General features: G+C 42.3%; 1 protein-coding gene across 9 annotated transcripts in view; it reads left to right on the forward strand.

Moving 5' to 3' along the window:
• The window catches only part of dlgap2a (discs, large (Drosophila) homolog-associated protein 2a), a 656,057-nt gene that overhangs the window by 565,187 nt on the left and 68,891 nt on the right, over window positions 1–21,979 (forward strand). For 8 of the 9 annotated variants that reach the window (XR_010016698.1, XM_063038682.1, XM_063038704.1 and 5 more), the window contains 2 exons: window positions 7,330–7,549; window positions 12,592–12,696. Coding sequence is in view for 8 of the 9 variants with exons in the window: in XM_063038682.1 (XP_062894752.1) it covers window positions 7,330–7,549; window positions 12,592–12,696 (325 nt within the window). In the remaining variant the exon portion in view is untranslated. The remainder of the gene's footprint in view (window positions 1–7,329; window positions 7,550–12,591; window positions 12,697–21,979) is intronic. The other variant, XM_063038695.1, reaches the window with a different exon arrangement.

A 21,979-nucleotide genomic window follows, 5' to 3' on the forward strand; every position in this document is an offset into this window, starting at 1 on the left:
GCAGAATGCGTTGAGCTGTGCCGAGCCACACAGTTGTGAGTGTAGAGAGAGTAGAGCAGTGGGCTAAGCACACATCCTTGAGCAGTGCCAGTGCTCATTGTCAGCAGGGAGGGAATGTTATTTCTGATCCACACTGACTGGAGCCTCCCGATGAGAAAGTCAAGGATCCAGTTGCAGAGGGAGGTACTAAGGTTCAGTTTTTGGAGCTTGTTGATTACTACTGAGGTTCTCTTAAAGCTTCCAAGACTCTCAAATTTGCAGCATTGGGCATGGCTCTCTTTTGTGTCCATGAAATGCAAAGTGCTCTTCAGAGGAATAAACCTCAATCTATGAACCTGCGATGTCCCACTACAGAGGAAGCCACAGTATTATCAGTACAAAAATAGAAGCTTTAGAGAGGGTGCAGAAATTTACCAGATGCTGCCTGGATTACAGAGTCTATCTTATAAATATAGGTTGAGCAAGCTAGGGCTTTTCTCTTCAGAGCAAAGGAGGATGAGAGGTGACTTGATAGAGATGTACAGTACGATAAGTGGCATAGATGGAGTGGATAATCGGAGACTTCTGCACAAGGTGACAATGAATAATTCAAGGTGACAACATTTTAAGGTGATTGAAGGAAAGATGTTTTTTTACACAGAGTGATGGGTGCATGGAACATGTTGCCAGGGATAGTGGTAGAGGCAGATACATTAGAGACATTTAAGAAGCTCTTAGATATGCATGTGGATGATAGGAAAAACAGAGGGCTAGGTAGGAGGGAAGGTTTAGATTGATCTTAGGGTAATTTAAAAGGTCGGCGCAACATCTTGTGGCTGAATGGCCTACACTGTGCCGTAATTTTCTTTGTTCTACGTTTTGTTCTATGCATTCAGCAAGACACCATATTCAAGATTGTTTAATGCCATTTCCAGTACACAAGTGAAAAGGAGAATGAAATCACTTTTACTCCTGATCCAACATAGCCCAAAAAAATCACAGTAAGATAAAGAATACAATAATAAAAATTGCAATAAATATAATACAAATACATAAGATAGCTTACATACATAGATTTAATATATAACCATAAAGTGATACAAGGCACAGGAGTGTCTGTACTTAAGGTGACTGACAGGAAATGATAAAGTAGTGGTGGTTGGGGAATGGAGGGGTGGATTAGTACCTTATGTACAAGGGATTATGGTATGGGTGCAAAGTGTTAGCATTGTTCTGCAGACGTCATTACATAGAAAATGGAGGGGCAAATTTAGTCAGAGGTTGCTGACTGGAAGGATAGAACAAGTGGAGCCTTTAGTCCTCCATTACTTACCAACTATATTAACAAATTCAAGGAGGAGCAGGATGTAAGGTATCCAAGATTATTGATGGCACAAAAATTCTGTAGGTGGGCTGGCATGTTGCAATGAGAAGATCTGGATTCTGCAACAGGATATAGATAGGATGGGTGAGTGGGAGAAAGCTTGGCAAATGGAGTTTAAAGTAGAAAAGTGAGAGATTAGTTCATTTAAAGGAATCAGAAGACTATTATCTAATAAAGAGAGAGAGAGACGGCAACAGTGTGGAGTGTAGAGGATGCAGTGATTCTCTTGCATGGACTCCAAAAAATAGATACAAGTGCAGGAATTAGTTGGGGAGGCACATGGAATATTGGTTGTTATTGTAAAGAAATGGAGTTTAGAAAGAGTTTACAGTTATATGGGGTGCTGGTGAGGTTATACCGATAGCACTGTTTGCAGTCTTATCTCTGAGCTCAGAAAGTGTATATTATCATCAGAAGAAGTTCAACATTTCTTGATTGCAAGGGTTATAATACCATAAATAATTAATTAATTGGAATAAAGGTCCAGTTGATGATCTCACTGAATCATATAAGATCCTATGTGGGCTTGACAGGGTAGATGTTGATATGATTCCACCAGTTGGAGAGTCTTGAACCAGCGTATACTTGTTCAAGTTAATTAGCCAAGTGTTTAAAATTGGTCTGCAAAGGGATTTCTTCTTGCAGAGAGGGGAAAATTTTTGGAATTCTCTACCCTGGAAACTTGTGGAAGTTTGGTCAATGAAGGTGTGTACACCTTGGGCATTTTGGGTCACTGAGGGCAAAGAAAAGCTGGCACAGAAAAGATATTGAGGGCTGGGTCAAATGTGTCATGATTGCACTGAAAGGTGGGAGAGGTTCAATGGTCTTGTGGCCTATTCCTGCTCCCATTTTCTTATGCTTTTAATCAGAGAGCAAGTCTACAATAAATCATACCAAGAGTAAATGATAATTGGAGACCCTTAGATAATCGGTATACATAGTGAGACAAAGTAAAGACACAAAAGACATTATCAATTCTTTTGACAACGTCACGCATGGGAGACTGATCCAGAAGATTATGTTGCTTGGCATTTGGATTCAACGTTGGCTTCACAGGAGAAGCCAGAGAGTGGTAGTAGATGGTTGCCTTTCTGACTGGAGGTCTGTGACTAGTGGGCTGCCACAGGGATCAGTGCTGGGCCTGTTGTTGTTTATCATCTATATTCATGATTTGAAACACCCTACATGCATTTGAATTATATTTGTTAACTTATTGATGGTGATATCTTTGTTTATGAATTGTGTGAAATATATATTTTGTGGGTGCACCATGGTCTGGAGAAACGTTGCTTCGTTTAGTTGCATACATGCCACTAAACTTATTATTGAACTTAAACTCAATTTTGATGATCATGTAGTGAACTGAATCAGCGAACTTGTGGATGACACTATGACTGGGGACATAGTGGACAGTAGGGAGGCAATCAAAGCTGGACCATCCAAGAAAATGGGCTGAAAATTTGCAGATGGAACAATGCAGACATGTGCAAGATTTTGCACTTTGGGGGGACAAGGTAGTGTAGGATTTACATCATGAACGGTGGGGCACTGAGATGTGGGATAGAACAAAAGGACCAGGGAATACATATCCATAATTCCTCAAAAGTGATATCACAGGTAGACAGAATCATAAAGAGAGTTGTTGGCACATTGGCTTTAATAAATAAAGGCACTGAGTACTGGAGTTAGGATGTTATGCTGAAATTCTGTAAGACATTATTGAGGCCAAATTAAGTGTATTGGACTGCTATCTTACAAGAAAGGCATGATTAAGCTTGAAAGAATTCAGTGAAAACTTTGCAGGATGTCGCTAGGACATGAGGACCTGAGTTATCGGGAGAAGTTGAATAGGTTAGGAATTTATTCCCTGGAACGCTGGAGAATGAGCAGAGATCTGGAGGTAACACACACAAAACACTGGAGGAACTCTGCAGGCCAGGCAGCATCTATGGAAAAAAGTACAGTCGATGTTCCAGGCTGAGACCCTTCAGCAGGACTGGAGAAAAATTGCTGAAGAATAGATTTAAAAGGTGGGGTGGGAGAAAAATGGGTCACAAGGTGATATGTGAAATCTGAAGGGGAAGCGATGAAATAAAGAGCTGGGAAGTTAATTGGTGACACAGAAAGCCAGGGAAGAAAGAAGATGGGGAGGAGCACCAGAGGGAGGTGATGGGCAGGCAAGGAGTTAAGGTAAGAGAGAGAAAAGTGGATGGGAAATGGTGAAGGAGAGGAGCTGGTAGGCATTACCGAAAGTTTGAGAAATCGCTGTTCAGGCCATCAGGTAAGAGGCTATACAGGTGGAAGATAAAGTGTTGTTCCTCCAACCTTAGTGTGGCCTCATCATGACAGTAGAGGAGGCCATGGATAGACATATCAAAATGGGAATGAGAATTGGAATTAAAATGGGTCACCACTGGGAGGTCCTGCTTTTTCTGGCAGAAGGAGCATAGGTACTCAGTGAAGTGGACTCCCAATCTATGTTGGGTGACATCGATATACAGGAGGCCACACTAGGAACATCAGACACAGTATGTGACCAAAACAGACTCACCGGTGAAGAGTTGCCTCACCTGGAAGGACTGTTTGAGGCCCTGGATGGTAGTGAGGGAGGAGGTGTAGAGGCAGGTGTAGAACTTGTTCCGTTTGCAAGGATAAGTGCCAGGAGGGAGATCAGTGAGGAGGGACAAATGGGCAAGGGAGTCACGTGGGAAGTGATCCCTACGGAAAGCGGAAAATGGGTGGAAGGGAAAGATGTGCTTGGTGATGGGATCCCACTGGAGATGGCGGAAGTTTCAAAGATTTATGTGCTGGATGTGGAGGCTGGGAGGGTGGTAGGAGAGGATAAGAGGTACCTTATCCTTGGTAGGGTGGCGGGAGGATGGGGTAAGAGCAGACATGCATGAAATGGAAAAGATGTGGTTGAGGGCTGTGTTGATGGTGGAGGAAGGGAAGCCCCTTTCTTTGAAAAACGAGGACATCTCTTTTGTTCTGGAATGAAAATACTCATCCTGAGAGCAGATATGGCAGAGATGAAGGAATTGAGAGAAGGGGATGGTGTTTTTACAAGTAACAGGGTGGGAAGAGGTATAGTCCAGGTTGCTGTGAGAGTTTGTGGGTTTATGATAAGTGGATAAGCTGTCTCCAGAGACAGAGAAAGGTGGTGGGGGGTGGGGGGGAGGTAGGGGAGGTGTTGGAAATGGACCAGGTAAATTTGAGGGCAGGGTGGAAGTGGGAGGCAAAGTGGATGAAGTCGATGAGTTCAGCATTGGTGCCTCTTGTATATTAATAAGACCCGATGTAGATTGGGAGACCACTTCACCAAGCTGGAAAAAGCAGGATCTCCCAGTGGCCACCCATTTTAATTCTACTTCCCATTCCCATTCCGATATATATATCCATGATCTCCTCCACTATCGTGATAAGGCCACACTTAGGTTGGAGGAACAACACCTTATATTCCGTCTGGGTAACCTACAACCTGATGGCATGAACATTGACTTCTCAGACTTCTGGTAATGACCCCAACCCTTCCGCCTTCACCAGTTCCCGTCCCTTTTCCCCTCTCTCACCAAATCTTCTTGCCCACCCATCCACTCTTTCTGGTGCTCCACCCCCCTTTTCTTTCTTCCATGGCCTTCTGCCTCTTTCACCAATCAGCTTCCTAGCTCTTTACTTTATCCCTCCCCCTCCAAGTTTCACCCATCACCTTGTGTTTCTCTCTCCCCTCCCCCCACCTTTTAAATCTACTCCTCAGCTTTTTGTCTCCGGTCCTGCCGAAGGGGAAAGACGGTTGCCCTTTATTCCATAGATGCTGCCTGGTCTGCTGAGTTCCTCCAGCATTTTGCCTGGATTTCCAGCATCTGCAGATTTTCTCTTGTTGGAGATCTGAAGGTATACATAATTATGAGGGACATAGACAGGATGAAATGATGCAGGCTTTTTCCCCTCAAGTAGTATGAGACTAGATCTAGAGGTCATAGGTTTAAGGTGAAAGGTGAAATATTTAATATGAATCTGAGGGAGAACGTCTTCACTCAGAGGGTGCTGCAAGTGCAGAAGGAACTGCCAGCAGAATTGGTGGACGCAGGTTTAGTTGTAACACTTAAGAAAAGTTTGGATAACTTTTAGATAACTTTCATGGATGGGAGGGGTTTGGAGAGATATGCTCCATGTGCTGGTCAGTGGGACTAGGTAAAAGAACAGGTTGGGATGGACTAATTGGTCCAAAAGGCCTATTTCAGTTCTATAGAGCCCTGTGACTCGGAGACACTCTGGTGATGTCCCACGATGGATAGTTGTCACAGATTGGAATTTTCATGTAAACGTTTGGATATGCAGGAATTTTTCCTTATTGGCATGTATACAGGGAAGTGCTGGGGATTCTGAACAGAATTGACAGCAAACTCACACAAAATCTGGCCCCTAACGATGGATGGTACACAAGGTAAAAAAAAACTCTACCCATTTCCAGGCTCAGCACTGTTAAGTGGTGTAATCCCTTTCCCTTTTACCAGATAAATAGCAAAATGAAGTCTCTAAATTGATACCTTGCTATTGAAAGTAAAACTTAAATCAAGCAAATTCTAACTTAAACCCAACGAAACACATTTGGTTCAGTTATGTCAAAGCACTTGTTAACATATGGGAAAACCAAATGTACATTCAACTATAGAAAAACAAGAACTTCTTAATTTTATGCAACTTTGATTTGGTGGGGATGGAACTGGAAAAGGTTAATTATTGACCAGTGAGTCTCAGGTCAGTGGTAGGAAGCTTTTGAAGATGATTCCCAGAGATAGGATTTATGTACCATTGGAAAACTGGGACCTAATTAGGAACAGTCAGCATGGCTCTTTATAGGGTAGGTAATGTTAACATAACTTGATTGAGTGTCTTGACGAGACGACAAGGGTGTTGATGAACGTAGAGCTGTGGATATTGTCTACATGGATTTTAAAAGGCATTTCACAAGGTCCCTTGTGGTAGTCAGATCCAGTAGATCAAGGTACATGGGATCCAGGATGTCTTGGTCACTTGGATTCAAAATTGGCTTACACATAGAGGCAGGGAGAGGTGGACCAGTGGTGTTCTGTACTGCCCTCAAATTTTCATGGTTATATATAAATCACTTGGATGAAAATGTTCAAAATTCAAAATTCAAAAAAATTTATTATTTAAGTACGTATACATCACCATATAATACCTTGAGATTCATTTTCTTGCAGGTATTTACAGGAAAATAAAGAAATGCAATTGAAGTTCTGAAAAACTATACATAATAAAGACTGACAAAAATGTACAAATAATAAATAAAAAAGGTAAATAAATAACTCCAAGTACATGAGTTGTAAAGTCCTTGAAAGTGATATTATAGGTTGTGGATTCAAGTCAGTGAAGTGTGTGAACTAATACATACAGGTTCAGGACCCTGAAGGTTGTAGTATGATAACTGTGGGTTGGAATTTTTGCAGACAACACAAAGATTGGTGGAGTTGTGGACAGTGGAGAGGATTCTCAAAGGATACAGCAGGATAGAGATTAGTTACAGATATATTTCCTCATTCTGTACTGATGCTGCCTGAACATGAGCATTTCCTGCATTCTCTACTTTATTGCTGGACCTCAAAGGTGTTCCCTATCATTAAGGATGTTTTGCAGATTTCCTTTATTCACATTCTGTATAAGTGTAGAAAGTTGGCTTTCCTGTGAAGTCTCTTAGCTTCATATCAAATATAATTGGAACTCTGGTGTGAACAAACAGGACAGAACCACTTGGCATGTTCAAATCCGCCAATTAAAATGCATTTTTACAAATAGTCATGTTTTATTTGATCTGTGACCCTTTATTTTAATTGGACAATACTCATCGGCATGCTCCTGTTTATGTAGACACAAAGCGCACAGGAAAAGAGGAGCATTTAATCTTATCTGTAAAGTTTCTGTCTCTCTCTGAATTGTACCTGCAGGTGAGTGAGGCTGAGGTCAACGGGCAGTTTGAGTCAGTTTGCGAGTCTGTTTTCGGAGAGATTGAATCCCAGGCTGTGGATGCGTTGGACCTTCCTGGCTGTTTCCGCACACGCAGTCACAGTTACCTGCGAGCCATTCAAGCTGGCTACTCACAGGATGACGACTGTATCCCATCACTGTCATCAGCCATGATGGCTTCCTCCATCAGATCCACCACAGGTGACTCAGCTGAATTTTCACTTTTGTTGTTCCTGATTCCTTGCTTTATAATAGACATAACCTTTACAGAAGGTGCCAAAAGCAGGGCCACACCTCAGTCAAGAGCCAGATATGAAGGTTCCTTGCCATAGTGAGAATTTAAAAGGACCAGATGAGGATGTTTGCCTTCTTGATGTGCCCATTGTGTTGAAGTTGCTTTACGTGTGTTTGTCAGGATCTCGGAGGGATGATACACTGAAGAGATAGATTGATCTTACAGTAGGTTAGAAGGCTCTGTGTTTAAGGAATGACTTTATCTACACCCCAAAGATCAGGGACCTCACGAACCCTTGGACCACTGGTCTGAATGCCAAACCCCTCTGTAGGCATATGACAACTGAGACTGCCCACCAACCATCCTTTAACTCAATTAACTGATAACCCATACTTCCAGAATTCCCCGTTTATCCCCTTATACCTTCCCACCTCCCAAATCCAAAACCATCTCAGGATTGCTTTTGCTAATTCCTCCCCCTAATTTGCTAATTCTGCCACTTCGTTGATTGGTTCATAAAATCATTGTCTGGGTTGTTTACATACAGTAAGTATGCAAGGCTATTCCAATTTGTTGTTGTGTGAAGCCTCAGTACTCGTAGTTACCACTGATTTGTATCTAACTAAAAGGCTGCCTGTAATATTGGTGGACAGAATATCGCAAGGGTTTAACATACATTAGGATCAAAGATTTACGATCCTTCATTCCCTCTGAGATGCCACCAAACACATGAAAGCACTTTCAACACAATGGGCACATCCTGAAGCAAAATATACTTCTCTGCTCTCTTTAAATTGACCTGTGACAATCTGAGACTTTTAATTTGTGTTCTCAACAGCTTACAGAAGCTTCCAAAAAGCAATTTGCTGTGGTGACAATCTGACTCATGCACCAAGATAATTAAATGTACAATTGTGTTTACGAGTTTACAATTCAGACTGAAGGCTTTGGTTCAGCACGTGTAGCGTAATAAGTTGTGATTAATTAGTTGAGACGATCGTGCAGGCAGCAGATGTGAAGCTGAAGCCTCTTCCACCCTTTACTTTACCCCACTGCTCCCCCTTCTGCTGGACGAAACCTAATCTTTCCCTCTTAATGTGTTGGCATCAGAGTATTGCAAATTGAATCAGAATTGTTTTTTTTATCACTGACATAAGTGGTGTAATTTGTTGCTTTTGTGGCAGCAATACATATTTTTAGAAATTATAATAAGAAATAGTGCAAAAAGAGAGCAACAATTTGCGAGGTAGTGTTCATGGTCTGTTCGAGAATCTGATGATGGGGGGTAGGAAGCTGTTCCTAAAGCACTGACTGTGTGTCTTCAGGTTCCTGTACCTTCCTTCTGATTCCCCCTTTTTGAGGCATCACCTTTTGAAGATGTCCTCAATGGAGGGGAGGCTACTGCCCAGGATGGAGCCAGCTGAGTTTACAACTTCCTGCAGGATCTTTTCCCGATCCTGTGCAGCGGCCCCTCCATACCAGACAGTGCTGCAACCTGTTAAAATGCACTCCACAGAATACCTGTAGAAACTTGTTAGTCTTCGTTAACATACCAAATCTGAAATACTGGAAATTGGAGCAATTCAGAGTGTACCTGATAGAGACTGAGGAACAAAATTAATGGGGTAGTTGTTGCTGTGCAGACTCGTAGATTTAATTGCTTGTGGGGAAAATAAAAATTAGCATGATGTCTGATAGTAGCTCCGACACACTGAATTCTTGCAGGTTAGCTCTGTGCACAGCCCCTCGAGGCATCTGAGTTGTTACATCAGATACAAATATGTTAATTGCTCAATTGAAGCCTCATTAGCATATATTTTCTAGCTTAATTTGTTGTCCGTAGATTTCCCAGGTGAGAACACAGCTGAATCAATCTCATACAACATATGGTATATTCACTGCTCACTCCTCCTTCTGGCAAAAGCTTTGCCCTCAGTCCTTGCAGTGACAGGTTATGTTTTGTGGATTGCTTTAAGACTTTGGAAGTGTCACCTACACAAAGGAGATTTGCCGTCTGAACGTGCGATCCACGAGATCAGACAGATCTTGCATTTGGTTGAACATCTAACTGTGCACAGTTCTGGCTGCCCCATTACAGAAGGGATGTGAAGGCTTTGGAGAGGGTACAGAAGAGGTTCACCAAGATGCTGCCTGACAAACTTGGGTTGTTTTTTTTTTGGAGCATCAGACACTGAGGGAAAACCAGAAAGAGGGTTTGTTAGATTATGGGAGGTATAGGGACATAATACATAATAAATACAGCCAGTATCTTTATTCCCAGGGTAGAAATATCAAATGCAGGAGTCAAATTTAAGGTGAGAGTTGGAAGTATAAAAAAGATACGTGGAACAAGTTTTTTTACTCAGAGAATTAAATTTACTTTGGCCTTGTGGGCTGAAGGACATGTTCTTGTGCGATATTGTTCTGTGTTCCATCCACTGAGGACCATGACTGACCCAGGGAAGGAGGAACAACAGAGGGATGCAGCTCTCTCTGAAGACCGTGGCACTTTGTGATTACAGACTGAGTAGAAACTTCTCCAACATGGCTGACTCTGAGTGCTTCACTCACAGAAGATTGTAGCAGATGCCAGCAGCCTTCTGGTAGCTGTCCCCTGTCAAACTCACCACCCAATCTTTCAGATCCTTCCTGGGCTTCACAGGAGGCAGTTGCTGAACATTGAACTCAATGGTCAACCAGTGAACCATCATTCAATGAACAACTGGATACATATTCCCACAGTTAGTCTGTGTGTTGCTGCCTAACCTTTATGTGTCCTGTCTCCCTGTCACATTGCCCTGTAAATTTGACAGTCTCCAATCTGAATCATCTCTGCAGCCATGTGTTCAAAGTGATTGCTCTGTTTCTGTACTCTTCAGGGTGTGCCACTGGGGACACTCCAGAAATTACCCCTTTTGAGGAACTCCTTTTTAAATTTATTTCTTATCTCACAGTGCCTTGCCTGTAGGAGCAGGTCCCTCTTTCTGTCCTTGTGATCAGTGAAAAACCACACATGACCACGTAAAGCTTCACATTTCAGTATGCTGCTCAGTAAATTTTTTGAGATCCTTGACTCGATATCTCTGCAGATATAAAGGTTTGATTAAAATTGCAACATTGATCTTTGAGTATAAAATATGTTCAGAATTGCTGTTATTGGAATGGGATTGCTTTGAGAGCTGTTCAGAAACTTACTGATTGCCTGAGAGAAAAAAGTTTGTTAAATCAATACTACCTAATGAAATTTCAATGTGAAACACTCATAAGATGCAGTCAATGGCATATAGTACGTATTAACAATATTTCTAATTGTTATTCTCACTAATTTAATTTGTAACAGCCAAGAATTTGTACCAGAGGATTAAAACTTGAGTCATAGTTTGAAACTAATATATTTCTATAGACTATTGTTCCTGTCAAAAGTCTATGTAGAGTGGATTGTTATCTACACAAGTACCATACATACTGTATGTGCACAGCTATAATTAAAAACTTACCTGCAGCATGTTCAATGCATAGCATCAGAGGCACAATATTCACAAGATAAGTATAAATTGAACATAAATTATACAAGAAAAAACACTACTAGGACAAAAACCAAGTCCACTGTAGTGCAAAGTATTCTTAGTGTTGCCATACTGAGGTGGTAATTAGGGTTGTGCCAGTTGCTTCAAGAACCAAACAGCTGAAGGACAGTAACTGTTCCTGAACCTGGTGATGTGGGACTTCAGGCTTCTATACCTTCTGCCTGATGGTAGCAGTGAGAATATGGCATGGTCTGGATGATGAGCATTTTTGATGATGGATGCTGCCTTTTCGAGGCAACACCTCCTGTAGATACCACTGACAGTGGGGAGGTACGTGCCCGTAATGTATTGGACTGAGCCCACTACACTCTGAAGCTATGTGTGTTCCTGTGCATTTGAATTGCCGTACAAGACCATGAAGCAGCCAGTCAGGACACTTTCAAAGTACATCTGTCAAAGTTCAGCAACACAAAGAACCTCTTTAACCTCCTGAGAAGGTAAAGACAGTGGTGTGCCTCTCTGATAATTGCCTCTTTGTGCTGGGCTCAGGACAGGTCATCCAACATATGAACACCCAGGAATTAAAGATGCTGACTCTCCACACTGCTGAACCCCAACTTGCCAATTCATTCATTTCTTTACAAGTGACATTGCCAAAAATCATCTTTAAGAATATCTTACAGCAGGAACTTCCCTTTACCCAGGTTCCCTTTACCTAATAAAAAAATTGTAAAGTGAGACATTATTTCTAACAGAAGAGATTCTGCAGATGCTGGAAATCCAGAGCAATGCTCAGAAAATGCTGAAGGAACTCGGCAGGTCAGGCAGCATCTATGGAGGGAATAAACAGTCAATGTTTCAGGCTTAGGCCCTTCATCAGGGCTGGAAAGCAAGGAGGCAGAAGCCAGAAGTTCCTCCAGAATTTTGCATGTGAGACATTATTTGTTGGGCTATAATTAATTCTAAAAGTATAAATGTAAGTCACCATAGCCCCTTGATATGTCATCTGACTCCAATAATCAGGCACATTTTCACATTTAGCTCACATCCCTGCAGTACCTTCTTTGCAACAGTTATAACCAGTGCTTTCTTCTCTACCTCCTAAAGAGAGTTTGTGGTTTGGAGCATCGGATCTGACATGAGAACATTAACCAGCAAAACTAACATCAAGTTTCATGTGGGTTGGTTAGGTCAAGAGACGGAGGCAAAAATTGGTACAGCATTTTAGAAACAGAATCTCATGGGTTGCTATGCTTCAAAACCAAATATTGACCAAGATATAAGCCTATGGTCACTATTAATTCAAAAGTTTCTGTGGAAGCAATCTTTTATTCTCAGCAACTCTTGTTTATTTTTCCAATTTTAGAAATATGAGCTTGCACAATTGTTTCTAACACATTGACTTCCTGCAGTTTTGTGTGCTGATATCTGATTCCCCCATTTTTAAAAAATATATATAATTCTTTTTCCCATTTATTCAGCATTCCCCCTGTACGGCATGCAACATTACTCGCCAAGAAATCGGGAGCTCAGCGCGTGGGGAGTTTCAGGCATGGCAACTCGTCCTAATACTCCGCAGCATATTGGTACACCAGCACTGAGCATTTGCTCAGTGGTTTGTTCTCTCTCTGTCTCCGTCTCTGTTCAGTGGTGCCGTGGTCTCTGCTTGTCCCTGGGTGTCAGTAATGTGATTCTGTGTTTGCCTCGTTAGGCAGAAATTCTGGGTTTGAACTGTTCTCTGGCTGGACTGCTCATGGATCAGAAAGAAATTTAGGGAACCAGGGAATTTAGAAGAATGGGGGAGAGGGGATCTCACTGAAACCCACTGACTATTCAAACACCTAGATAATGGAGGAGTGTAGGACCAGCCTCAGAAAAGAAGGATGCCCTCTTAGACAGAGATAAGGCAGAGTTTATTTAGCCAGAAGGTGGTTAATCTATGGAATTCATTGCCACAGGTAGTTGTGAAAGTCAACTCATTGGGTATATTTAAAGTGGAAGTTAATAGGTTCTTGATTAGTAAAGGTTTCAAAGGTTACAGGGAGAAGACAGGAGAATGGGGTTTAGAGGGGGGGGAATGAGTCACGATTGAATAGTGGAGTGGATTAGATGTATTGAACAGTCTAGTTTTGTTTTGTGCTCTATGGTCTTAGTAACATTAACAGCTGGAGAGGGAGTGTGACAGGAAGAGGTCGAGTGAGAGATTGAACTCTACAAACAATAGGTAATCTCTATCACAATCAGAAACAATATACATATTAGCAATAGTTTTTGAGATTTTAGTTCTAACAATTTGTGTATTCTTGTTGACCTTTCATATTCACAAGTTTTTACATGAATTCAGCTACTTCAAGTTCATGTTCTCTTCATTCCTACTGCATTTTATAGCTCTGGGCAGAAACTTATTACATAAAGTATAAGTACCATTGGGTCCTTTGTTGTTTATCACTGCAAGGATTGGTGCTGGGTCCTTTGTTGTTTGTCATCTACATCAATGGTCTGGATGATAATGTGGTCAACTGGATCAGCATATTTGTGGATGACACCAAGAATGGGATGTAGTGGAGAGTGAGGAAGGCTATCATAGCTTGCAGAGGGATTTGCATCCGTTGGGAAAATGGGCTGAAAAATGCCTGATGGAACTTAATACAGACAAGTGCGAGGTTTTGCATTTTGGTAGGACCAACTAGGGAAAGTCTTACACAGTGAATGGTAGCGCTCTGAGGAATGTGATAGAACAAAGGAATCTGGGAATACGTACATAATTCATTGAAAGTGGCATAGATTGGGTTGTAAAGAAGGCTTTTGGCATATTGTCCATAAATCAATGTATTGTGTACAGAAGATGGGATGTTATGTTAAAGTTTATATAAGACATTGGTGAAGCCTCGTTTGGAGTATTGTGTGCAGTTTTGGTTCCAACCTACAGGAGAGATGTAAACAAGGTTGAAAGAATGCAGAGAAAATTTACAAGGATGTTGCCAGGTCTGGAGGCCCTGAGTTGTAAGGGAAGATTGAATAGTTTGCGACTGTATTCTTTAGAACATAGAAGATTGAGAGCAAATTTGACAGAGGTATACAAAATTATGAGGGGCATAATACAAACAGGTGTTTTCCATTGAGTTTGGTTGGGACGAGAAGCAGAGGTCATGACTTAAAGGTGAAAGATGAGAAGCTTAAGGGGAACATGAGTCAAAACTTTACTCAGAGGGTCGTGAGAGTGCTCAAGTGGTCTACGCAAGCTCAATTTCATTGTTTAAGAGATGTTTGGATAGGCACATGAATAGTGGGGATATAGAGGGCTATGATCCCAGTGCAGGTCATAGGGGATAGGGAGCTTAAATGTTTTTTGGCATGGACTAGATGGGCCGAAGGGCGTATTTCTGTGCTGTACTCTATGATTCTGTGACTCTGAAATTTATTGCAAAGTAATTTTGTTAAGTGTTACAAGAACAAAGAAGGACAAAGGAAAAAGCAGTCATGGTTATCTCATACTCAGACTAGAGATAACAACATTCCATTGATGATAGATAGATAGATATACTTTATTAATCTCGAGGGAAATTTGGTTTCATTATATCCCATAAAACAGCCAGATTCAAGCAGTGTGGCATCTTTTGCAGAAAAACTGAGAAGCTTCTAGAAAAATATAGAAGCAACTACTGTTTCACTGCAATTGCTGGAAGATTCACTGAGCAATTACATGTATGTAGGTGATTGTATAAGAATATAGGCAAGTATAGGGAAGTTACACTACAAGGAAAATAACCATTCCATTCTCTAATCCAACAGAGCCTTGTTTCAAGAGTCAGTTAGTATGAAACCTGTTCCTACCAACTAGTCTGATGGTATTAAAAATAAGATGAAAGTTAGTGCCACTGTTCCAAGAATCACCTCTTTTAATAATGATCAGTGAGGCACAGAGAATCTGTATTTACTGACAAGTAACTTCTATTGTTTCAACTAAAAAGCACGTGGGTTCACACTCTATCTACCTGCATGCACCCTACTAGAACCCCTGACACTCCATGAACAGTCACTGAAGGGAAAAGGTATTACCCGGGAAAGGAGTCTATGCCGGCCAGGCATTCCTCATGGTCCCAATCTCCACGTGTCCGTGGGGTCCTCCTTATCCGCGATGTTGGTCTTTGGCTGCTGGAGAGTTATCACCCCTGGTATTTGGAGCTCCAGAGTCTTACAGTGTTTCTCATCAATAGAACTGTTGGATCTCCATCTCATTGGCTCAAGGTCACCTAACCTACCTGGGTCAGCTTCCTACTGGTCATTGTACAGGGCTGCAACCAAAATTGTTTCATGATTCTGCCCACCCCAGGCCCTGTGCATTTGTGTCTTTCAACTCTGACTGGTCCAAACCAGTTAAAGGAGGGAACCCAGACAGAGTCCAATGGATTACAGATTGCTTCTTTGGCATTTTACATAATAAGTAGCTACTCCTCCGAGAATGGCCTCGGATTTAGTAGGGAAGTTCCTTGTGTCCACATTCAGTTGCTCTGATTAGATTATCCAAGAGCAAGAAACTGTTCAGTGTCCACAAAATGGGGGGAAACAAAAACTGGTTTGCCTGCTTACCCCTGTCCTTGATTCATCAAATCCACTTTCATCGTTTCTTCTGGCCAGCAGTCACCAACCGCTCACAACAATTATGGAGGTGACAATAAGTTGTACAGAAACACAGGAGAATATTCTAGATGCTGGAATGTTGGCACAGGGGTGGGAAATAAGGTCAAAGTACATGCAATGTAGAACACTGAACAGTACTACACGGGAGCAAGCCCTTCAACTCACAATATTGTGGCGAAATAATTAAGGTAATGATGTCTTATTATACAAATCCCTTCTGCCAGCACATGATCACTCCTTTCTCTGCATATTCATGTTCCGATCAAAAAGCCTGTTAAACATCTCTAATGTGTCTGACTCTACCAACATTACTGTCACTGCCTTCCAGGCAGCCACTACTCTCTGTGCACAAATATTTCCCTGCACTTCTAGTTTGAACTTTCCCCTCTCTCATTAAATGCATGCCCTCCAGTAGTAGACATTTCTATCCTGGCAAATGGGTACCGGTTGTCCACCCTATCTGTGGCCCTCATGGAGACAGTTACATGCTCATGTTACTCCCCATGAACATGAAAATTGTCTGTTAAAATTAAAGACATTTTAACATTTCAGTCAAACAATTTTGCTCGGGAGAGATAAAATGGGATTTTTCAGTCATTGCTTTCACAGCACAGGTGGCTTATTCCAATAAAGACAATTGCCCTTAAGCAGCAACACAAAGCTGCTTTCCCATGAGAGCTTAACAAAAAGTTGAAAAACAGAAAAAACGTTTGCATCAGCTTTTTAGCTTTTCTTGTCTTGTTACATATGTTAGAGGCAGTATCTCAGCTTGTCATGGGAGATACTGCTCTAGGAAATCTCAGTGCAAGTAGTTCTGCAGTGATGCATTTCAAAGTTCAAAGTAAATTTATTATCAAAGTACATGCTGTATATGTCATCATATACAACACTGAGATTAATTTTCGTGTGGGCATTCTCAATAAATTGATAAGAACAAATAAATAATAACCATACTAGAATTAATGAAAGACCTCACCAACTTGGAATTCAATTAGTGTTCAAAAGCCAACAGACTGCAAATGCAAAAAAGAAGAAATAATAATAATAATAATAAACAAATAAGCAATAAATATTAAGAACATGAGGTGAATCCTTGAAAGTGAGTCCGTAGGTTGCGGGAACATTTCAGTGATGGGGCAAGTAAGGTTGAGTCAAGTTATCCCTATTGGTTCAAGAACCTGATGGTTGAGGGGTAATAACACTTCCTGAACCTAGCTGTGTGAGCCCTGAGGCTTTCTTCATGATGGCAGCTTTGAGAAGTGAGCATGTCCTGGGTGGGCGAGGGGGTCCCTGATAATGGATACTGCCTTCCTGCGACAATGCTTCATGTAGATGTGTTCAGTGGTGTGGAGGGCTTCACCCTTGATGTACTGGGCCTTCTCCACTTTATTTTGTAGAATTTTTCATTCAAGAGCATTGGTGTTTCCAAACCAGGCTGTGATGCAACCAGTCAATATACAGTATTCTCCATTACCCACCAACAAAAGTTCGTCACAGTTTTAGATGTTGTGCTGAATCTTCGCAAATTCCTAAGGAAGTAGAGGCACTGCCATTCTTCCTTCGTAATTGCACTTCCCGTGCTGGGGCCAGGACAGGTCCTCCGAAATAATAACACCAAGGAATTTAAAGCTGATACCCTCATAGTGTAAATAGGATATTGATGAATTAGACGCAGCCGGGGAAGGGAGGCTGCTTTGTCTGATGGACTCGGTTGTGTCCACAATTCTGCAACTTGCATTCATGGGCCGAGCAGTTGCCTATCTATGTGATGCATGCAGATAGGAAACTTTCAGTCTGTAAGAATCAAGTCAAGTCAAGTCCAGTCACTTTTTATTGTCATTTCGACTATAATTGCTGGTACTGTACACAGTAAAAACAAGACAATGTTTTTTAGGACCCTAGTGCTACATGAAACAATACAAAAACTACACTGAACTACGTAAAACAACACAAAAACCACACTAGACTACAGACCTACCCAGGACTGCATAAAGTACACAGAACAGTGTAGGCATTACAATAAATGATAAACAAGACAATAGGCACAGCAGAGGGCAGTAGGTTGGTAGTCTGATGGCTTGAGGGAAAAACTATTACATAAATAAACAGCTGTACTCCCGCCGAGTGTTTCGTTGGAGTCGGATGTACTCCAATTTAATGTCCATTGGAGAGCAGAATGGACGGGAGAGCCGGCCATCTAGGGCTTGCTTTTTTCCTGGCACGGACTCCTGCCCCCTCGCCTCGCTTCCGCTTCCTCGCACACCGCTTACGACGTCCCCATCTCCGGCCACTGGCATCTGGCGACTCCTAGGACTGCAGGCCCGATTCCTTCAGCAAATGGACATTGGAGGGCAGAATGGACGGGAGAACCGGCAAGAATCATTAGGGACATACCAAAATTCCTTAGCCTTCTGAGGAAGGAAAGATACTGGTACACATTTTTAGCTGTACTGTCCACATGTTTGGACCAGTACAAGGTGATGTTTCACCTGGGAGCCTGAGAAGGTGAGGGATATGTTGGGTAGACTGGGATAAGTGAAGACAGTCATGACAACAGCATGGACATGGTGGGCCAAAGAGTCTGTTTCTGTGCTGTGTGACTACATGGACCCAATGGAGAATGGAACTTCAGGAGGAGTAGATAGATTGGAGACTCAAGGCTCTGGCCTGATGCTGGCCTACTTTTGTTGGCTGACATTGTGGTTATATTCAGTATACTGTCACAGTGACCTCCCCTGCCAACCAATGGTAATTGTGCCTGTGTCTATAACACCTCACAGCCCAGAATGGTGCTGGACACATCTACCATCCTGTCTGTCCTCAGACTACTCCATTGCCAGGGTGAGGCCAGACACAGAACAAAAGGAACATCACCTCTTATTCCTCTGGGGTAGTCTACAACACAATGGCATGATCACTGAATTCTCCAATTTCCAGTAAATGCTCCCCCTCCTAACTTCTCAGTTCCTCCTACACACACCCCAACCCCCACATCCTGGTTCTTTCCTTTCCCACCCCACTCCATCTGCTCATCACTCACATACCCTCCTACTGGGACACTCCACCCACTGTTCCCAACTGTTCTCCCCAACTCCCTTAATTGATTCCATGCTCCACCCTTCTCTCCTATCAGATCCAACTATCATCTGTCATCTCCTCCCATCACATCATAGCCTCTAATGTCACTGTTCCCACACTCTCCTTTCCATGTGCCCAACAACCCCACCATCTGGATCCATTTATCACCTGCAAGCCTCTGTCACTATGTCACTCTTCTTACTCCCCCTCCTCAATCTGCCTAGCTCCCCCTTATGCCTCAATTCAGCCATCACCTAAGATTATAAGACATAGAAGCAAAATTAAGCCAATCGAACCATCGAGTCTGTTCCATTGTTCCATCATGGCTGATTTATTATCCCTTACAATCTCATTTTCCTGCCTACTTGTTGTAACCTTTAGCACCCTGACTAACCAAGAACCCATCAATCTCTGCTTTAAATATACTCAATGACTTGAACTCCACAGCCATCTGTGGCAATGAATTCCTCAGATTCACCACACTCTGGCTCAAGAAATCCCTTCTCAACTTTGTTCGAAATGGACTTCCCTCTTTTCAGTTGCTGTGCCCTCTGGTCCTAGACTCAACCACTATAGGAAACATCCTTGACACATCCACTCTATCTAGACCTTTCAATATTCGACAGATTTCAATGAGATTCCCCCTCCTTCTTCTAAGCTCCAGTGTGAGCAGGCCCAGAACCATCCAACTCTCTTCATATGTTACTTTTCATTCCCAGAATCACCATTGTGAACTTCCTCTGGACTCTCCCACCCCTCCAATGCCAGCAAATTATTTCTCACGTAAGGGGCCAAACCTCCTCACAATACTCGAAGTGCAGTCTGACCAATGCCTTATAAAGCCTCAGCGTTACATCCTTGCCCTTATATTCTTGTCCTCTTGAAATGCTAACATTGCATTTGCCTTCCTTACCATCAACTCAACCTGCAAGTTAAGGAATCCTGCATAAGTCCATTTGCACCTCTGATATGTGAATTTTCTCCCCCATTAGAAAATAGTCTACACCTTTATTCCTTCTATCAAAGTGCATGACCATTCACTTCCCCATACTAAACACACAATACTCTGCAGATGCTGGGGTTGAAGCAACACTCACAACACGCTGGAGGAACTCAGCAGGTCGGGCAGCATCCGCCTCCTTCTACTACCCATTGTGCTTTCCCCTATTCCTTCTTCACCTTTCCTGCCTATCCCCTCCCTGCTTCCCCTCTCCCACCCCTTTATCTTTCCCCTTACTGGTTTTTCACCTGGCACCTACCAGCTTTCTCCTTCCCACCCTCCCCCCACCTTCTTTATAGGGCCTCTGCCCCTTCCCTTTACAGTCCTGATGAAGGGTTCCAGCCCGAAACGTTGACTGATCATTTCCACGGATGCTGCCTGACCTGCTGAGTTCCTCCAGCATGTTGTGAGACTTCCCTATATTTTCTTCCATCTACCACTTCTTTTCCCATTCTCCCAATCTTTCCAAGTCCTTCCAGTTCCGCTTCCTCAACACTACCTGCCCCTCCACTTATCTATGTATTGTCAGCAAACTTGGCCGCAAAGCCATCAATTCCGTCATTCAAATCTTTGACATACAACGTGAAAAGAAGCGGTTCCCATACCAACCCCTGCAGAACACCACTAGTCACTGACAACTAGTCAGAATGGGCCGCCTTTATTCCCACTCTTTGCCTCCTTCCAACAGCCAATCTTCTATCCATGCTCGTATCTCTCCTGTTATACAATGGGCTCTTACCTTGTTAAGCAGCTTCACGTGCGGCACCTTCTCAAGGGCCTTCTGAAAATTCAAGTAAACAGCATCCACCAAGTCTCCTTTGTCTTTCCTGCCTGTTATCTCTTCAAAGAACTCCACCAGATTAGTCAAGCACGATTTCCCCTTCAGGAAACCATGCTGACTTTGGCTTTCATTATAATGTGCTTTCAAATATCCCAAAACCTCATCCTTAATAATGCACTCCAGCATCTTCCCAACCACTAAAATCAGCCTAACTGGTCTATAATTTCCTTTCTTCTGTCTCCCTCCCTTCTTAAAGAGTGGAGTAACATTTGCAATATTCCATTCCTCTGGAATTATTCCAGAGTCTAGTGATTCTTGAAAGATCATTACAAATGCCTCCAAAATCTCTTCAACTACCTACCTTTCTCAGAACCCTGGGGTGTAGTCCATCTGGTCCGTGTGACTTATCTACCTTCAGGCTTTTCAGTTTCCCAAGCACCTCCTCCATAGTAATAGCAATGACACTCACTTCTTCCCCCTGACACTGTTGATTTTCTGGTACTCTGCTAGTGTCTTCTACAGTGAAGACTGACACAAAATACTTATTAAATTCCTCCACCACTTCATTGTTCCTCATTACTACCTCTCCACCATCATTTTCCAGCTGTCCAATATCCTCTATATATCTGAAAAACTTCTTGTATCCTCTTTGATATTAGTGGCTAACTTACCTTCATATATCATCTTATCTCTCCTTAGGTTTTTTTTTGGTTGTCTTCTTTTGGTTTTTAAAAGCTTCCCAATCCTCTAACTTCCCACTAATCTTGCTGTATTATATGTCCTCTGTTTTGATTTTATGCTGTCTATGACTTACATGGTTATCCATACTTGCTTCATCCTCCCATTAGAATACTTCTTCATCTTTGGGATGTACATATCCTGCACCTTTCAAGTTGCCCCAGAAACTTCTACTGCTGTTCTACTGTCATTCCTGCTAGTAACCCCTTCCAATCAACTTTGGCCAGCTCTACTCTCATGTCTCTGGTAATTCGCTTTACTCCACTGTAGTACAGATACATCGGACTTTATCTTCTCCCTCTCAAACTACAGGGTGAATTCTATCACAGTTTTCCGTTAATCTCCGTAATCGAATCTGGTTGGTTATACGACACCCAATCCAGAACTGCTTTTCCCCTAGAGAACTCAATCAACCACAAGTTGTTCTAAAAAAAATCTCGTAGACATTCTACAAATTCCATCTCTTGGAATCCAGTACCAACCCAACCTAATTTTCCCAATCTACCAGCATATTGAAATCCCCCATGACTGTCATAACTTTGCCCTTATTACATGCCTTTTCTATTTCATGTTGAAATTCACATCCCACATCATGGCTAGTGTTTAGGGTACTGCATATAACTCCCATCAG

This window comes from Mobula hypostoma, chromosome 2 (assembly GCF_963921235.1).
Source record: "Mobula hypostoma chromosome 2, sMobHyp1.1, whole genome shotgun sequence".
NCBI classification, from domain to species: Eukaryota; Metazoa; Chordata; class Chondrichthyes; order Myliobatiformes; family Myliobatidae; genus Mobula; species Mobula hypostoma.